Here is an 18,397-nt window from a genome sequence, read left to right as displayed (position 1 = left end):
AGATTTCGCTAACTTAGACACACCTTAGGCTTGTGCATTCCTCATATGCCAAGTACTTAAATCTCTTCCAGATAGCCCCACGTTATACTTTGAACAGTTTTAAACAGACTACAAATCTGGCTATTTAAGCTGATGAGACATTTACACAGCAAAGATTATGCATGTTGCTAGAGTTATTTCACATATACCAGTGTATACTTTTTCAAATAGTTGTTACCCGGGCTCATAGTGCCTACTTGGCAGAATTATGCCTTTCTCAAGAGAACTGGGGGGCTTTGTGACATGCCAGGACTTTACTTTGGTTGTGACCCTGTGCTGCCTGTCAGAGGAATGTTCTTTGATATGGGGCTGGCCTAATGGCTGGTTGTAAATCAGGGGTGTCTCCTTTCTTAAGGGAATGGAGCCCCATGGCTGGTCAGTCCTGGAGAATAACCTTTACATCCTAGCATCTTAAATTTCATTTATGTCTAACAGGGCTGGTCGGCATACCAGCTACCTCCGGGGTATTTTTAGAGGAGCATTCCTTTGACTAAATTCTACCTTGTGTGATTTAATGTCTTCTAAGAAGATTAGTAAATCTCTTACAACAGCAATTCTTTTAAGTATCTCCTACACCATCTTTGCAGAGGAGTGTTATGATGTGCTTTATAATATATCAAAACTATTTTGTTCTGTGAGGGGTTGTTTCTTTTGAGACAGATCATTACTAAATAGCTCCAGCTAGCCTCAGTATCAAAAATCCTCCTGCCTTAGACTCCTGAGTATGAGAATTATAGGTACATGTAACCTAATGGCACTTCTGCTCTATGGTGTGGTTAACACGAAGTGCATGTGGAGGAATCCAAAACAGGGAGAGAGAGAAGCAGACTGAGCGTGAGAGCAGGAGCAGAGCAGAGAGATGAGAGATGGGGGTGGGGGTGGGGAAGAGGAGGCAGAGAGGAGAGAGACAGATAGCAGGGGGAGAGAAGCAGACTGAGCATGAGAGCAGGAGCAGAGCAGAGAGATGAGAGATGGGGGTGGGGGTGGGGAAGAGGAGGCAGAGAGGACAGAGACAGGAAGCAGGGAGCATAGGGTTCTAAGGTGAATGGGTGGCTGGGGGCAGGGAGTTTAGGGTAGGGGCGGAGGTTAGAGGGGCTAGCATGGGCTCTGGAATATGTAACAGGTACTTGTGATGCTGAGGGAGCCTGGAGGCCAGCAGTGCTTTCCTATGCTGATAGGCATGACAAAAGGGCATCTATCCCTACTGCCTTTTGGAGTTTGGGAAAATGGAGTTTCCTTTGGCCCTGACAAGGCATGCCCACCATTTCTGGCCAAAAGCAGTCTTACTGTTTATTAGTATTAAAATACCAGGTAATAAGCAAATACGTAAGTATATCTGTGTCCAAATTATGGATGCTGCTCTGATTTATCAGCTAACTCCACATAGGATTGAGTTATACAAAGGAGAGTTTTGATTGAATACATTTTTTTTTTTTTTGAGACAGGGTTTCTCTGTGTAGCCCTGGCTGTCCTGGGACTCACTTTGTAGACCAGGATGCTCTGGACCTCTTAGAGATCTGCCCGCCTCTGCCTTCCAAGTGTTAGGATTAAAGGTGCAGGCCACCAGGCATGGCAGTTCAATACATCTTTTAGTTCCACAGCCTAAGACAGGCACGCTGTGCTTGCCTGTGTTTGTTAGTCATTTTATTGCTGTTTCTAAGATGAATATAACCTTGGCCTAAGAATGAGGAGGGTGTTGAATATATTAGCATAGTGTATGTGCTTCTTAGAAGGGGATAGATAAAATTATATTATTGACAACAAACATAAAGCTAAGGAAGTTTTTTTTTTTTTTTTTTTAATTTAAGATAAAAATATTTTGCCCTGGGCCAGCGAGGTGACCCAGTAGGAAAGGCTTCTTGCCGCCAGATGGCCTGAATTTGCTCCCCAGAACCCACAAGGTAGAGGGAGAGACTTGGGTCCTCCAAGTTGGCCTTTGAACTCTATACACATAAATATATACGATTTAAATTTTTTTAAAAAATTGCCTTACTGATACCTCAGACTTTTAACCCCAGATATAATTACTGAAGCAGTGTTAATGATTATTTTCTCAAAAATTTTCTCAAGAACAGAATGTCACCCAGGAATCTGCCTCTTATTCCCATGCATTCTGCCGGTAATTGGTGGGTCTTAACTCCCGCCAGCACATGTGGGTACAGGAGGTTTCCAAGTCTCCTGTGGTCCCCGAAGCCCACCTATGGACCTGCCCGTCTGTAAACATGGTTAGATCAAAGCCTTTGCCTGCAGGGTTTTGTAATTGTACCTCTTTTGTGTCTTTTACATTTTATATGTGATGAAAAAGCAAATTCCAGAACAGAACAAAACTCCAGCGAGCACTCAGTGCAGAACTGATAAAGCAGTGAACCCAGGCTCTGTGTTGTCTGTGTAAAGCGTTTGGCATGGACCATAGTGTTTTCTAAAAGTTGGGAGAACAGTTTTAGTCAACAAATTGTATTAGAAAAAGTGTTTTTTTCTCCTGAAGTGCTCTTCAGAGATAGAATGCATAACTAACTTTTTTTCTCCTCAATGTCAAATTGTTCTTGTGTTTCTCCTCTAGGCTACTAGTCAGTGCTTCGCAAGATGGAAAATTAATTATTTGGGATAGCTATACGACAAATAAGGTAGAATCTCTTCATCTTTCTCTTAAATGATCTTGTATTTGTTTACTGCCTAGCAGTTCTTCCTTACTCGGGGGTCCCCTTTTCTGAGATGAATTTATTCTAGATCCACACCAGCTCTCATGACATGCTTGCTTTTAATGTTGAACTCTTTTGCTGCAAGAACAATTTCAGTATGTGTTTGAGTATCTCTTATTTCCTCTCCTTCCCTCCCTCCCTCCCTCCCTCCCTCCCTCCCTCTTCTCTCTCCCGTCTTTCTCCCTTCACCTCCCTCCCTCCTCCACCATCTCTTTCTTTCTTTCCACGGGCTCTTATTTAGCCCAGGCTAGCCTTGAACTCACGATGTAGCTGAGGCTAGCCGTCAGCTCTTGATTCTCCTGCCTCTACCTCCACATTGCTGAGTTTACAGACACTCAACACCACACCTGGCTTTTGAAGATTGCCACTTTTATGCAGACAAGAACTTTTAAACTTCCCAGTTCCTGGAATGAAACAACAGTGATGTCTCTATTTCTTACTATGGTAGATGGCTAACTCCAGAGTCTGTTTTATTTTTCAGGATGACTTAAGAAATAGACACATTGAATTTGTTGAGATCTAGAAGTAAAATTCTTGATTTATTTCTTTCTTTCTCTCTCTCTCTCTTTCTTTCTTTCTTTCTTTCTTTCTTTCTTTCTTTCTTTCTTTCCTTCTTTCTTTTTTTTTCTGTACCCAGAGTAAAGAATCCTTGAATCCTTGATCCAAGTTGCTGAGTGAATGACATCGAAAATTTGGGGGGCATATTGTACAAGTCAAATGCATACATTAGCAGTAATTGACTGAGCAGTTAAAAACAGGGTTTGGTGAAATGAACAATAACTTAAGCCCTTGAATTGCTAAGGCTTAGACTAAGGACGAAGCTAGTCTCATTCAAATCCATTTTCCTAAAACAAACAAACAAACCCAAATACACTTTGATGATATCACTTTAGGTCAAGAGGAAGCATGGTACTATCACAGGATGTGTGGACACTCTGTATGGGGGTGTCCTTGATAAATCAAACACCTTTTGTTGTTCCCCTCCACCTGCTTCTAGGTTTGCCTCTACCATTGTGCTCCCTCTTTGAGATCCTAGAATGTGTGCCTTACTACAACAGCACACATCAGGCCCCCTTCCCATTGTCTCTGATACTTCCCCATCCATTCCTTTTTATGGTTCAGTGTTCAGGTGTAGGAGACTCCTCTTTTGAGCATTAATGTGCTAAAATATTTATTCATATTTTGCATCTAATTCAGTAAGCAGAGGCAGGCAGATCTCTTGGACTTTAGCGTATCTATATATATTGAGATCATGTCTCAAAAAGAGCAAAAAAAAAAAAAGACAATCCATATAACTTTGCTTTTATTTAAAAAATTGAGAGTCAGGTGACACTTAAGAGATGGTTTCAAATGGTTAAAAGCCCTTGCTGCTCTTAAAGAGGACCCGTTTGGTTCCTAGAACCGGCATCAAGGGGTCACAACCCCCCTCTAACTCCAGCCTCAAGAGATCTAGTACCTGTGGCTTAGAGGGTACCTGCATGTAAATGCACATTACCACACACACAGATACAAGACTAAAAATAAAATTGTTCCTAAAAACAAGCACTTCAATTCCATGTGACCTGCCAGCATAGAAAGGGACATCCTGTGTGCCTGAGGTGTTTCCAGGTCTCATGGCTTCCTTTCCCCATAAGAGTCTGTCCCCATGCCTCTCTGTGCTCTGTGTGTGGTAGATGCACGCTATGGCTTCCTTTCCCCGTAACAGTCTGTCCCCATGCCTCTCTGTGCTCTGTGTGGTAGATGCACGCCATCCCGCTGAGGTCCTCCTGGGTGATGACCTGTGCCTATGCCCCATCTGGGAACTACGTTGCCTGTGGAGGCTTGGACAACATCTGCTCCATATACAACCTGAAGACCCGAGAGGGGAATGTGCGGGTGAGCCGAGAACTGCCGGGGCACACAGGTGGGTGACTTAATGTCCTCTTCAGCCTTCTCCCTTCCTGATCAAGGATACATGGCAGATTGTGTCAGGTGGCTTGAGGAAGAGGGAAGCAGAAATTAGTGATCTTAAAAAGCAGTGACTCTCTCAGAGTCATGTGGTGGTGGTCATTCCTTGCTGTAGTTTGGGGCTGGGGATTGCATTGGGGCCTTGAGCTCACTGAGCAGGCCTTCTCCCATGGAGGTGTCTTCCTCGCCCTGTGATTTCTTTCTTTCAGTTGTAGCTATACTGTTTTGTAAACATGCTAAATTTGCTACCCAAAATATCCAAACATTCACAAAAAATGCAAAGAAAGCAGATGTGGCTTTGTGCACTTTCTGCTGCCCTGGAGCGAGGCTCAGGATCATGCAGTCTGTGCCGGGGTTCATTCATGCGACCAGAAGCGCAGTCCCTGCAGCTGCACTTGCTCCGCAGGCCTTGTTATTTAGGAAGTTTCTGTCACATCCATCCTGTCTGTGGTTACAGCGGCTTAGAATGGTGTTGCCCTGCCACCATCAGGCTCCGAGATGCTGGTGGATTTGAATTCATGCAAATACAGCATTTTCCAGAAAGCCTCCCCAGTATTTTTAGGGTCTTCTCCAGTGCTTCCACGGGTTAGAGGAACACCCTGGCTAAGGAGCATCCTCCCTCATGTGTGTCCAACCTGCAGCCTACACACTGTCATAAACATACTGAAAATAAAGCCGCATTGTGTCATAACTTTTAAAAATTCAATCGTGTGGTTCTGAAGCATGAACTTTGAGGATGACAGGATTGTGTCACTGTGTCACAGTTAAACACACTGGGCTGTCATTAGGCTGCCATACTTACATGGTGACTTTGAGTGCCCAGTGTCTGAATCAGTGAACACCTCGGAAGAGTGTGAGAAAACTTAGTTGTAGGCAGCAACGCATTGGGCTCTTTAAAGCGGAGCTGTATGTCCCACTGACGAGGTTCTGTGGCCTGAGTTTATGGATTTTGTCCCATTTTGTGTCACTGGATCAGAGATGACCTGACATTTGCTGCTCTCTGCTCAGGCTACTTGTCCTGCTGCCGATTCTTAGATGATGGGCAAATCATTACAAGTTCAGGAGACACAACTTGGTAAGTTTATTCCAAGGAAGCCCGATTTTGTGGGTGCAGCCACGGGGAGAGGTGGACATTTATGTCTTTGCTTGTGTTAATCACAGTGCTTTGTGGGACATCGAGACGGGACAGCAGACTACAACCTTCACGGGACACTCGGGTGATGTGATGAGCCTCTCACTGAGTCCTGACTTGAAGACCTTTGTTTCTGGTGCTTGTGACGCATCTTCAAAACTGTGGGATATCCGAGACGGGATGTGTAGACAGTCTTTCACAGGACACATCTCAGACATCAACGCTGTCAGCGTGAGTGCATGTTTGTTTGTTTGTTTGTTTGTGGGATAGGATCTTATGTAGCCTAGTCTAACTTCTGTTTGGCTGAGGATAACGTTGAACTTCTGATCCTCCTGATCTGGCTGCTTTTACCTCTCAAAAATTAATTCTAAACTGTCTAAAGTGCTGAACACGAAACCATGATAACAAATTGCTTTCCTGGATTCTTATAACTAGTGTGTGCTCTTATAACACCAAATCCCCCAAATAATAGGACTTGTTTTTTAAATCTGAGTGCTTATTTTTGGACAAGATATAAACTTTATTCCCACAATGAGTAGAGACAGGTGATTGTTAGTGAGCAGGCTGCATTAGAGGTGTTCCCTATGTTGAAGGCAACCACACAGGGTGTCTTAGTCAGGGTTTCTATTCCTGCACAACATCATGACCAAGAAGCAAGTTGGGGAGGAAAGGGTTTATTTGGCTTACTTCCACATGGCTGTTCATCACCAAAGGAAGTCAGGACTGGAACTCAAGCAGGTCAGGAAGCAGGAGCTGATGAAGAGGCCATGGAGAGATGTTCTTTACTGGCTTGCTTCTCCTGGCTTGCTCAGCCTGCTCTCTTATAGAGCCCAAGACCTCCAGCCCAGGGATGGCACCACCCACAAGGGGCCCTACCCCCTTGATCACTAATTGAGAAAATGCCCCACAGCTGGACCCCATGGAGGCACTTCCCCAACTGAAGCTCCCTTCTGTGATAACTCCAGCCTGTGTCAAGTTGACACACAAAACTAGCCAGTACACAGGGGTTCAGTAAGAAAGGGTGCTGCTTTCTGTGGAGAAAGCAGGGAGGTGTCAGCTCTTCTGCATGCCAGCTTTGAAACTGACCAAGCTTCATAATGTCAGTAAGCCTCACACTGCCAGCCTTCCTAACAGGACTAGAGCCGCTTCATCAGAGAACACTGTGGAGACTTAAAGGAATTGTGTATTCGAAGCACCGAAAATTTTGGAGATTATTAAAGTTACTTTGTGTGTGTGTTTGTGTGTGTGTGTGTGTGTGTGTGTGTGTGTGTGTGTGTGTGTCATTAGCCTTGGATGGGACCTAACATTTGAGTGCATCTGAACAGATGTGGGTACGTGAGGGCATCAAATCCCCTGGAGCTAGAGTTAAAGTTGACTGTAAACTGCTTGATGTGGGTGTGGATACCGAACCCTAGTCCTCTGTAACAGCAGCAAGTGCTCTAAGTTTTAAAAACCAGGAACAAATGTTAAATTGTATCAACTGCTTTCTCTTTATCTGTTGAAATGGGTAGTTTCTCTTCTGTCCACTCCCCTTCCCACCCCCGTTTGCCCCCAGGTCTGTGTTTGTCTGTGTGCTGCTGAGAATTGAACCCTGGCCCTCATGAATGACAGGCAGGTGCTTATGGTTGTTTGTTTATTTGTTTTTGCTTTACAAAAAGTGAATTTGTTTATTATTACTATCATCATTTTAAATTTTGCACATGAGTGATGTCTGGTACATATGCACCATATGCACATGCATATGTATGTGTGTGCATGCAGAGGCTATTACAAGAGCAGGTTCCCTGTTCTATTACTGTCTACATAATTACTTTAAGACAGGTCTCACTGAACTGGAAACTTGCCTTCTTGAATGAGCTGGTTCATCAGCAACTTCTCAGGATCATCTGCCTGTCTCTGCCCATTATGCTGGGGTTATAAACATACTTAGTCATGCCTAACTTGTTATACAGGAAGCTGGGGGTTCAAACTCGATGTCCTCAAATCCTCATGTCCTCATGTGTGCAAAGCAAGCACTTTGTCCCAGCCCTACAATAGTAAATTTATAGAGACATTGTTAAAGTAACTTTTATTCGCCTGATGTAATTGTCAGGGACACTTACTACCTCCAGTTCCTAACCTGGGCCTAGTCCTGGAAGCTTCTGGCCTCCATACAATCTTACCCAGGCCTAGAATATTTTCAGCTTCTGTGACTTACTGCTGAATAAGCTCATCCTTTCTAGTTCTTTCTGATCCCTGGTTCAACGTAGCAGTTCTAGCTCAAACTCTTCTCCATGCTGACTGATTCCAACTAGCTTCTTTCATCTTCTGACTGAATTGCTCTGCTTGGTCTCATACTAACTTTGGCAGTATGCCCTAATCTTCTGGCTTCTCATTCTCTGACTGGTTTTATCTTCATCTGTGCCTCGCTTGTTCTCTCTCTGCAACCTGTCTCTGCACAACTGTCCCAGTAAAACTGCCCCCTTCCCCCAACTCTGCATTGCTCTCTCTTAAGTAGCCTCTCTTTTCTCTCCTCATGAGAGTTGGACATATCCTATTCTGTCAGATCTTTCTCTGATTGTCATTTTGTCTGACTCTCACTTTCAAATGTGGGTGCTTCCTTCAACAATCTAACTTTACCTTCATTGTTTAGGATTAAAGGTGTTCACTAAGAGCATGTCTCTATTGTAAGCAGAGGGATTCAAGGTGTGTGCTAAGGATATGTCTGTATTATTATAGCTGGAGTAGCCATGTTGCTGGATTAAAATCCCTCTGCAAAACAAACTGTTCTCATATTTAGCTTTGTTTGTTTGTGAGGACAGACATTAAGCACCACTTTTGTTAAGCTATTAGTACACACTGAGGGCCCCCCTTTGAAATGAAATAGTTGAGAGAAAAATATTGTAGAAGAAGGCTAGGCCATGGTGCCCAAGCCTTTGTCCCAGCACTTTGGGGACAGAGGCAGGAGAATTGCTGCCAAGAGACTGGCTGGGTAACATAGTGAAACTTAGCCTTCAAAAAGCAAAGAGTGGAGCCAGACAATGATGACACACACCTCTAATCCCAGTACTCTGAAGGCAGAGGCAGATGGATCTCTGAGTTTGAGGACAGCCTGGGCTACAAAGCAAGTTTCAGGACAGCCTAGGCTACACAGAAGGACCCAGTCTCTCAAAAAAAAAAAAAAAAGTCAAGAGTGGGCCTGGAGAGGTGTGATAGTGGAAAGTGGCCAGCACCACCCACAGAGGGAAGTAGAAGGAAGTCAGAATTTACCTTGTGGTAACCACATGAGACACACAGTAAGTAGAAGGAAGAATGCGTGGGTAGTGGTCCTGGGTCCTGAAGCCTTCCAGGGATATCTCCTGTTTGGAGTGAAGAGAGTCACTTCAGCCATTTCTAAGAATCTGTTAATCTAGTGAAACTGCTGCCCTGCAGAACCCTGTCCGTGGGACTGTTGGTGAAACAGTGGGACACTGTCTTCCTGTGCTTACTAACAGGAAATAACACTGCCTATGTAAATTCTTCTCAGTCTTCCAACTGTATAGTCAGATCTGAAACTGAAAGAAGATGTGTTATAAAAGTATGAAAAATATTGCTACTATGAAAAATATTACTACATATTTGCATTCAGTCAGTGGAAATGCATATGATTGGGCCAGCTATAATCATCAAACAACTTATTTTAAAACCCAAGGGTAGGTTATGACAATATTAAACTATTCAATGTTAGTATTGTTTTAAAACCTAGCATGCATGTCACAGCACTTGCTTACATGCATGCAGAGCAGGTCTAATCCCTCCACAGGAAAAGAACACAAGGCTATTGCCAGGAACTTAGAGAATGACATAGCAGAAGATCAATAGAAAAAAAAAATTAACAATGGAACAGCTGCTTAAGTATTAAGAAAATTAAGCTAAAGCCCTACTTTGAAGGCTGTTTATCAAATAGACTCCAGATGGATAAGGTTAATATCTTAGGGTTTTACTGCTGTGAACAGATACCATGACCAAGGCAACTCTTATAAAGGAAGAGTTATAAACTCTTATAAACTCCACTCCAAACATGAAATATCCCTGAAAGGCTCCTGGACCCAGGGCTCCCCACAAAATCCTTAATTGGGCATGGCTTATAGGTTCAGAAGTTCAGTCCATTATTGTCAAGTTGGGAACATGGCAGCATCCAGGTAGATATGACACAGGAGGAGCTGAGAGTTCTGCGTCTTCATCTGAAGGCTGCTAGCAGAATACTGCTTCTAGGCAGCTAGGATGAGGGTCTTAAAGCCCACGCCCACAGTTACACACCTACTCCTACAGGGCCACACCTTCTAATAGTGCCACTCCTTGGGCCAAGCATATATAAACCATCACAATCAATAGAGGAAATTAAATGAACTAAACTAATTATAAGCTGTTCATTAAAAGTGATGAAGGATCTGGGGAGATGGCACAGTTGGTATTTACCATGCATATATGAAAGACCTGACTTTATTTCACATAACTTAAAAGTAAAAAATGCTGGCCTGGTATCACTGACTTTTGTAAATCCCAGCACTGGGGGAGCAGAGACAGGAAGACTGGGACTCACTGAGAGACCCTGTCTAAAAAGCAAACACAAAATAGAGAGTGAAGAAAATACGTGATGTTGACCTCTGGCTTCACCGTGCGCACTTACATATACACACACAGGTAAAGTAGGTAATGAGAGAAAGCTGGGTGTGGTAGCACAAGCCTGGAATCTCAGTGCTCAGGAGGTAGAGGCAGGAGGATCCCAAGTTCAAGGCTATCATCTGCTGCTCAGTGAGTCTAGAAGCGAGAGCTGAGCAAACCTGCCTACATAAAAACCTTAGAACTGCTGTATGGTTTTTCTGAAGCAGGATTAATGATAAGTAGTCTAGTCATATTTGTAGCAAATAAGACCAGTTTACAGCCATTCTGTTATGAACACCAGTGGCTCAATTGCAGAAAACATAACTGTTATGAGAAAGTTGTTCCCAGAAGGTACAAATGTGCTTTTCCTCTGTGGACAGGCACGTTGACTAGGGCTGCACCAAAAATAGATGCTCCAGTCACATCTGGGTCTCTACCATTCACTTCATATCCAGAATTCATGGAAGTTGTACATTTTCTCTTTTTTTGCCTGTGTACATGTATGTGATGTGTGTGTACATGTCTGTGCATGTGTAAACACCTGTGTGCAGGCCAGAGGCTGATGTTGGGTGTCCTCCTTGTTACTCCTTGTCCTTATTCAATGAGGCAGGGTCTCTCAGTTGAACCCAGAGTTCACCTATACTGGTCTAGCCAGCTAGCTTTTTCCAGGGAGCCTATACCTGCCACCCAAATGCTAAAGTACAGGCAGGCCTCCACACCGGACTGGCATTGATGTGGGTACTGGAACAGGCTTCCGCACATAGCCAGCATTTACATGCTAAAGTACAGGCAGGCCTCCACACCGGACTGGCATTGATGTGGGTCCTGGAACAGGCCTCCGCACATAGCCAGCATTTACATGGGTGCTGAGCTCCAGACTCTCGTCTCCATAAGCACACAATGAGTGCGATATTTATCTGCTGAGTCATCTCCCCAGCCTCAGTATTCTGTATTTTCTAAAAATCTTTCCAATTTATTTTTCATAATAGGATTCTGGAATATTTACACAAACATCCTATAAATATTAGTACTTGACTTATGAGCAACATGGGAATGTTTGGCCTGCTCTGTTTCTCACTTATATGTAGGAACCTCTTATTCATCCAGGTGGCTCCTCATCCTGGGAGGTCACTGCACTGATGCTAATCTTAGTGTGGACATGCAACCCATACTTGCTGTCATAGTGCAGTGCTCCCCCTCCCCCCCCCGCGCCTGACTCCTTAGTAACTGGCACATAGAAACACTGACCTAAAATGTTTTGATAAGACAGGTGGAGGACCACGGCAGAATTATTAACACTGTGTGCTGAGCAATGGACCATGGATTCTGGAGATGCCATTCAGTCCTAACTCTGAAGAGTAAATAAAGCCCAGAATATTTTATTTATATATGTATATGCATATAGACACACATACATATATGTCTTAGGCAAGGTGTGATGGTTCATCCCTGTAATCCCAGCACTTAGGAGGCCAAAGCAGGAGCATTGTAAGTTCTGGGCCAGCTTGGGCTACATGGTGAGAGCCCGTCTCACATAAAAAGAAACAAACTCAGCAGTCACTGACATGGATAGAAACAAGGTTGTACTTGAAGCATGCTGTACCTCACCTTTCACCCTAGGTGCTCCGCCTCCATGGTCTCTGTATGAATCTGTTCTGATGTAGCTCAGTCTCCCACCCCCCGCCCCCAATGCCAAGTGCCTCGCCTCCATGGGTTTTGTGACCTCCTTTCTTCATTCTTTCCAGTTCTTCCCAAGTGGATATGCCTTTGCCACTGGTTCTGATGATGCCACGTGCCGACTCTTTGACCTCCGTGCAGACCAGGAGCTCCTGCTGTACTCTCATGACAATATCATCTGTGGCATCACTTCTGTGGCCTTCTCAAAGAGCGGGCGCCTCCTGCTAGCCGGCTATGATGACTTCAACTGCAGTGTGTGGGACGCTCTGAAAGGAGGCCGGGCAGGTGAGTGGTGTGACCAAGGCAGGCTCTGTCTTCAAGAAGCTTGAAGAAGCTCCCTCCAGACACTGATGCCTCCTGGGTATCTTTGAACTTTCAAAAATGGCAGCTGGGTGGCTCTCCTTCATATTTATTACCTTCAGTGGTGGCTGAATCATATATACTACTGAAGGGCCTATAATGATACATTTAGAGGTCAAGAACCATAAATATAAATCAGTGTCATCTTTCACAAATCAGTCTTCTCCTCACACTCTGGTTTTGTTCGCTTATTTATTATTCCGAGACAGGCTCTTATGCTTTAAGTGCCCGGAACTCACCATGAAACCAGGCTGGCCTTGAGCTCCACCTCACCCTGCCTTAGCCTTCCAGATGCTGGGATTGCTGGTGAATGCCACCGTCATGCCAGGCTGCTGTAGCTCATCCTCTTGAGATTGACCCTGAGGACAAGGCAGTCTATCTTCTTCACCTTAACTGGACCCCTCCACTGCAGGCCCCAGTTAAAAGGCAGCACAGCAACCACACAGGGATGGAATTAAATGGAGTGATTTTTAATTTTAACTAAAATAATTTAAAATTATACTCTAGGAATCAAGTGGCTATATGTGGTTTGTTACTATAACACAGCAAACATATTTTCTGCACCCCAGGGTAAACTGAGGGAATAGTGGTAATGTCTGGGAGACAGAGACAGGAAGATGACAAGTTTGAGGCCAGCCTCATCAAGATCCCCATCTCAAAACAAAACTTTAAATGGCACACCCATATTACTGCCATTTTTTTTACATACATACCTCTACCCTGAATGTCTCCCCTGTGCTCCCCAATACTATTCAGGACTGATTCAAGAGGAGAGCTGGGCTCAGCGCTTAGCAAGTCAACTCTGTTCTCCATTTTCAACTGTGTTTTTCTCCAGTCAGGAGATAAGTTAGCAGCCAAGAGTAAATCTCTAGTCTTATGCTGGCACAGAATGGTTGGTCATGTGACTTGTATCATGGCAGGAGAGCAGACTGGCAGATGTCACTTCTACTAGTTACTAATGCAGTCCGATTTTTACATACTTACCTCTGCTTAGACGCAGAGATCCTGATTCCACTGCTGAGGACTCCCAGATGTCTCTGTCACCACCCTGTAGCTTTGGTGGTGTAGCTCTGTCACCACCCTGTAGCTTACAGCTCTGTTGCTGTCTCGTGCCTCTTTTGCTCTAACCCCACCTTTAGAACCCCTTTATCAAACTGTAGCATTCAGAGTGTTATACTTTACAAGTAGATTTTTGAAAATTATCTGTTGCCTCATGTCAGTGACTCTGTAAGATATTTTGTATTTGTTAACTCAATCTCATTAGTACCCATAACTCATCTCTAATGCATACTTGAGTTTCAGGCTTGTTTTGCTGATAGCTGTCTTCATAACTGGTTCAGCTTCAGAATGTTTCACTTTAAAGCCAAATCCAGATCTGGGAGTCACTCCGTCACTGTCTTCTCTGGGACTGGGAAGGCAACCCACTGTGCTTTATTGTTATTATTTCACCTCATGGTGGTAAATTTGCTAAACACAGCCAAACTGGAAATAGGGAATATTTAAAGAGGATAAACTTCTGAGAGTGAAAATGTTTAAAGAGAGATGTTGAATTGATATATTCTTTTTTTTGTTTTGTTTTGTTTTTTTGTTTTTTCGAGACAGGGTTTCTCTGAATAGCCCAGGCTGTCCTGGAACTCACTCTGTAGAGCAGGCTGTCCTGGAACTCAGAGATCTGCCTGCCTCTGCCTCCCAAGTGCTGGGATTAAAGACGTGCGCCACCACCGCCCAGCAATATATTCTCATTTTTATTTTAACATTTGCATTCTTTCTCTCCCTGGAATCTTGAGAATTCTTCCTTTTATTCTGTGTAGTAAACAGCTTCAGTGAGTCTCAAGTTACTGCAAACACGAACACCTTGATGAGCTCAGTGGCTTCACAGAATGATAGCCAATGTCCGTGTTTGGTGGTGAACAGAAAGAACTAAGTGATTTTGGTATTTTTTTTTTGAAACAGGATGGAAGGCAACTTGTGGATAAAAGTATACTGCATTGAACTTCCACCCAAAAATCTGTTTTTACTGAAAGTAGCACAGCTCAGTAGCAAAACTGTGTTGCAGGTATTTAGTCATACTGTAAACCCTGAGGTTATGGTATTTACTGGAAAAACCTGTTTCTAGTTGTGGTGTGGCTCAGCCTTAGCACATACATTTATTCCCTCTGGCAGAATACAGACATGCCCTTAGTACACACCTTTAATACCAAACAATGGGAGTAAAGTTAGTTTGTAGAAGCAAGCTCCCATGTCTGACAATGATGTGGCAGACAAAATGATGAACCAGAGAAAGATTTGACAGAATAGGATATGCCTGACTTTCATAAGAACAGAGAGGAAAGGGAATCTACTTAAGAGAGAGCAGTGCAGGAGGAAAGAAGCAGTTTTACAGGGAGAGTTTTACAGAGACAGATTGAAGAGAGAGCAAGCTAGACACCAGTGAAGACAGGAGGAGCCAGAAGATTCAAACACATTGCAGAGTTAGAAAGAAGTCAAGCAGAGCAATTCAGGAGAAACTCAGGGAAGCCAGATTGAATCAGCCAGCTTGGAGAGGAATTTGAGCTAGAACAGCTAAGTTGAACTAGCCAGCCAGAGATCAGAAAGAACAAGAAACAGTGAGCTTACTAGGCAGCAAGTCTCAGAGGCAGAAAACAATTCTAGACCAAGTTAAGATTGTATGTAGGCTAGAAGCTTCCAGGACTAGGCCTAGGTTAGCAGACTGAGGCAGTAAGCATGAGAAACAATAATTTTCTCAGGCAAATAAAAATACTGGTGCAAAACTGGAATATCGTGAACTTAATGGAGATTTGGAGTTTGCCTTTACATGACTTCCTAGAGAAGTTACAAAACACCAAGTACAGTGGTACACGAATCTCATCCCTGCAGTCGTGGGTAGAAGTGGGAGGACTGGGATTTGAAGATGATTTCAGGCTAGATACTAAGGTCAAGGTCAGCCTGGGCTATGTGAGACCATCTTATTCCAATAGCTTGTGGTGTGTTTTGTCTCTATGCCTGACTTGCCCTAGCAGCAGTCTCCCCAGAATGTCTGTTTCTTAACCACCATCTGCATCGTAATGCACAACTTTGCAGTTCTAAAACTCCAGTTTTAACTCTATATTGATCTTCCTTTGTAGGTGTCCTTGCTGGTCATGACAACCGTGTTAGCTGCTTAGGTGTGACTGATGATGGCATGGCTGTGGCCACTGGCTCCTGGGACAGTTTTCTTAGAATCTGGAATTGAGTGCCATATTTTCTATTCTCCAATGATATCTGGAGAAACCCATGCTACAGCCTATAGCTGTGAGGAAACAAACACCCTCTACCTTCTATTTGCAGATGAAGTTTTTCTATTGAGGTGACTATATATAAAAAGCAGTGTTCAATAAACTATAGTTTATTGAAACTGTTGTAACATAAATGGTGGTCAAAGAAACAATCAAGACTTCGATCCTCGCTGTGGTCAAAGACCACAGTATTCATTGAGTGGTTGTGTTGACTTTAACCCGACAGATTCTTGCTTGTGCTAATTGTTTTTCTGTAGATTAGAGTGCACACTTTATAGCAGACAACCATTTGTGTTTGCCATTTTCAGGACTACCATTGACCTTTGTATATAGAAGAAATGTCACGTTTTTAAAGTGTTGTCATGGAAGAACCAGGGCCTGTGATAGACAGAAGTAATACTGCAGATGTGTGTGCTGTCTCAAGGAAGCCCTCTTGGATTGTGACATCACATTTAGCCTGAGAGTCCCCAACTGCTTCATGATGACCCAGAGGGCTCATAGCTGAGGTGGTTCTGAGGGATCCGGTGGCTGTTCATGCATTCTTAGCCATACTAGGAATTTAAGTAAGTGCTCATTTTCAGTCCTTTGAGGGGACAGGTGATATGAAGGCCAGAGGGTAAAAATTTCACTTCGACATAGGGTACACACTGAAGAAATGTCATTACAACTTATTACATTAGAAACCAGTAGACGCTGGGCAGTGGTGGCACACGCCTTTAATCCCAACACTTGGAAGGCAGAGGCAGGCGGATTTCTGATTTTGAAGCCAGCCTGGGCTACAGAGTGAGTTCCAGGACAGCCAGGGCTACACAGAGAAACCCTGTCTTGAAAAACCAAAAAAACCAAAAAACCAAAAAAAAAAAAAAAAAAAAAAAAAAAAAAAAGGTAGTAGTAGTCTCACAAAAACCTGACTTGTCTCTGCATCTTGTTCTCAGTAATGGGAGGAACCAGTGTCTCACCTTTAACATTTTTTGAGAAATGTACTCATCCAGTTAACTGACACAGATATATATATATTTTATATATATATATATATAAAATATATATATATGATTTATATGTCACACACATATATAAACATACATATGTTAGCTTTGTGAATTCTGTGTAATGTAAAATCTATGTAATGTAAGAACAGGTATAAACCACTTGTACCCTTGAACTTTTACTTTTCCATTTCTGTGGTGCTGCTGAAATCCAGGCCTTGTGCCCACTAGCCAAGTGTTCTACTTAGTACATTCCTAGCTCCTGAGATCAAAGCTTTCTGCTGCCACATAGCACTGTTCTCCGTATCATGATGTATTAAAGGAGTTTACTGCAAAGATAGTCTAGATTGACCAACCCTGGAGCCTAAGGCACTGTTTCAAAGGAGTGCAGCTAGCAGCAAAGCTGTTCAGTAGTGTTTGTCACTGGGATGTCCCACCTCTCATCTTCAGTTTTCTCCTGTAGATTCAAATGATTGACAATAGCAGACTGTTATGTCTTGCTGGTGCTGTCTCCTTGGGTTATTTGGATGTATACACATTGTAAAGCTGCTGTTTAGCAGTTTCTGTGTTAAAGTTGATCACCTGTAACTGTAACCTTAATACTTCCACACTGCATCTGTGAGTTTTCATCTTTGTACTGTAAATATGCATGACAGCTGTGATCATACCAGCATCCGTTTTGTTTATTAAGGTCAGTTGATCTTAAGAGAATATAGTGGAAAGAGCTTTAGCCCACACAGCCCCATGGTCTAACCTGAATGAGGTAGGGAGGGAATGAAAAACAGAACACACAGACACAGGAAAGCTGGGGTTGGGTAAACTGGACACTCTGATGGAGAAACCAGCACCCAGAAGCTTAGTTTATTCCGTGGAGAAGCACAAAGAGGCAGTGCTGTTGTATACAGATAAAGAGGCAGCATTCCTGGTATACTGCTGGGTCAAGGAGACAGGTTTAGCTAATCTTTGCGAGAGCATCCCCTATATGTAGGGAAGCAATCCTCAGGCTGTAAAGATCAGGATGGGGGTCAGGGAGCTAGGGTGTACATGTTCTACACATACCATCAACACTCATACTGAACCCAGGAAGGCTTTGCCATTCTCTCGTGGGTCTAAGGCAAGGATCCTTGATAAGGCAGTCACTCCAGACTTCCTCTGTTCCCTACAGGATAGAGGTGAACTGAGACACAGTATTGAAGAGAAACAGACCATCAATGGCAGGTGTGAACCTGTACCTTAATCCTAAATTTGTGGGACCCCTTTGCTCTTGTCTATTTGTGAAATAGGGTGTGCTCTCAAATAGGGCACAACTTAAAAAGAAAAATTGACAGTGCTGGATGAAGCCTAGCCTTCCTGTTCATCCGCCAGGTGTTCTATCGCTGTGCTGTATCTGCAGCCTGCCCACCCAAGCCAGAGTTGAGGCGCATTAGAGGATATGATCATTAGAGGATCATATACATCCTCAGAAGGGTGTATATCTGCTGTGTAGCTCAGATTTTACCTCAAAACCTCATTCAAAACTGAATTTCTATTATGTATAATGGGGGCTTAATCTGGGGTAGAGTGCTTGTTCAGTCCCCAGTGGAGTGTGTGTATGTATAGTCATACTAAAAAAAATCCTATGGTCCTAAATATTTTAAAATGTTACTTAGGGCTGGAGAG

General features: G+C 43.4%; 1 protein-coding gene across 3 annotated transcripts in view; it reads left to right on the top strand.

Annotated features, from left to right (window-relative positions):
• Positions 1 to 15,997, top strand: part of Gnb4 (G protein subunit beta 4) — a 38,063-nt gene extending 22,066 nt beyond the window's left edge. For all 3 annotated transcript variants that reach the window (XM_031376575.1, XM_031376574.1, XM_031376576.1), the window contains exons 5-10: positions 2,600 to 2,663; positions 4,479 to 4,641; positions 5,694 to 5,760; positions 5,847 to 6,048; positions 12,186 to 12,402; positions 15,603 to 15,997. In XM_031376575.1, coding sequence (XP_031232435.1) covers positions 2,600 to 2,663; positions 4,479 to 4,641; positions 5,694 to 5,760; positions 5,847 to 6,048; positions 12,186 to 12,402; positions 15,603 to 15,709 — 820 coding nt within the window. In that variant the 3' untranslated portion in view covers positions 15,710 to 15,997. The remainder of the gene's footprint in view (positions 1 to 2,599; positions 2,664 to 4,478; positions 4,642 to 5,693; positions 5,761 to 5,846; positions 6,049 to 12,185; positions 12,403 to 15,602) is intronic.
• Positions 15,998 to 18,397: the final 2,400 nt, after the last annotated feature.

The sequence above is a fragment of the Mastomys coucha genome, unplaced genomic scaffold (genome assembly GCF_008632895.1).
Source record: "Mastomys coucha isolate ucsf_1 unplaced genomic scaffold, UCSF_Mcou_1 pScaffold17, whole genome shotgun sequence".
Classification (NCBI taxonomy): Eukaryota; Metazoa; Chordata; class Mammalia; order Rodentia; family Muridae; genus Mastomys; species Mastomys coucha.
The sequence above is the reverse complement of the archived record's forward strand: the minus strand, read 5'-3'. Positions and strand labels throughout refer to the sequence as shown.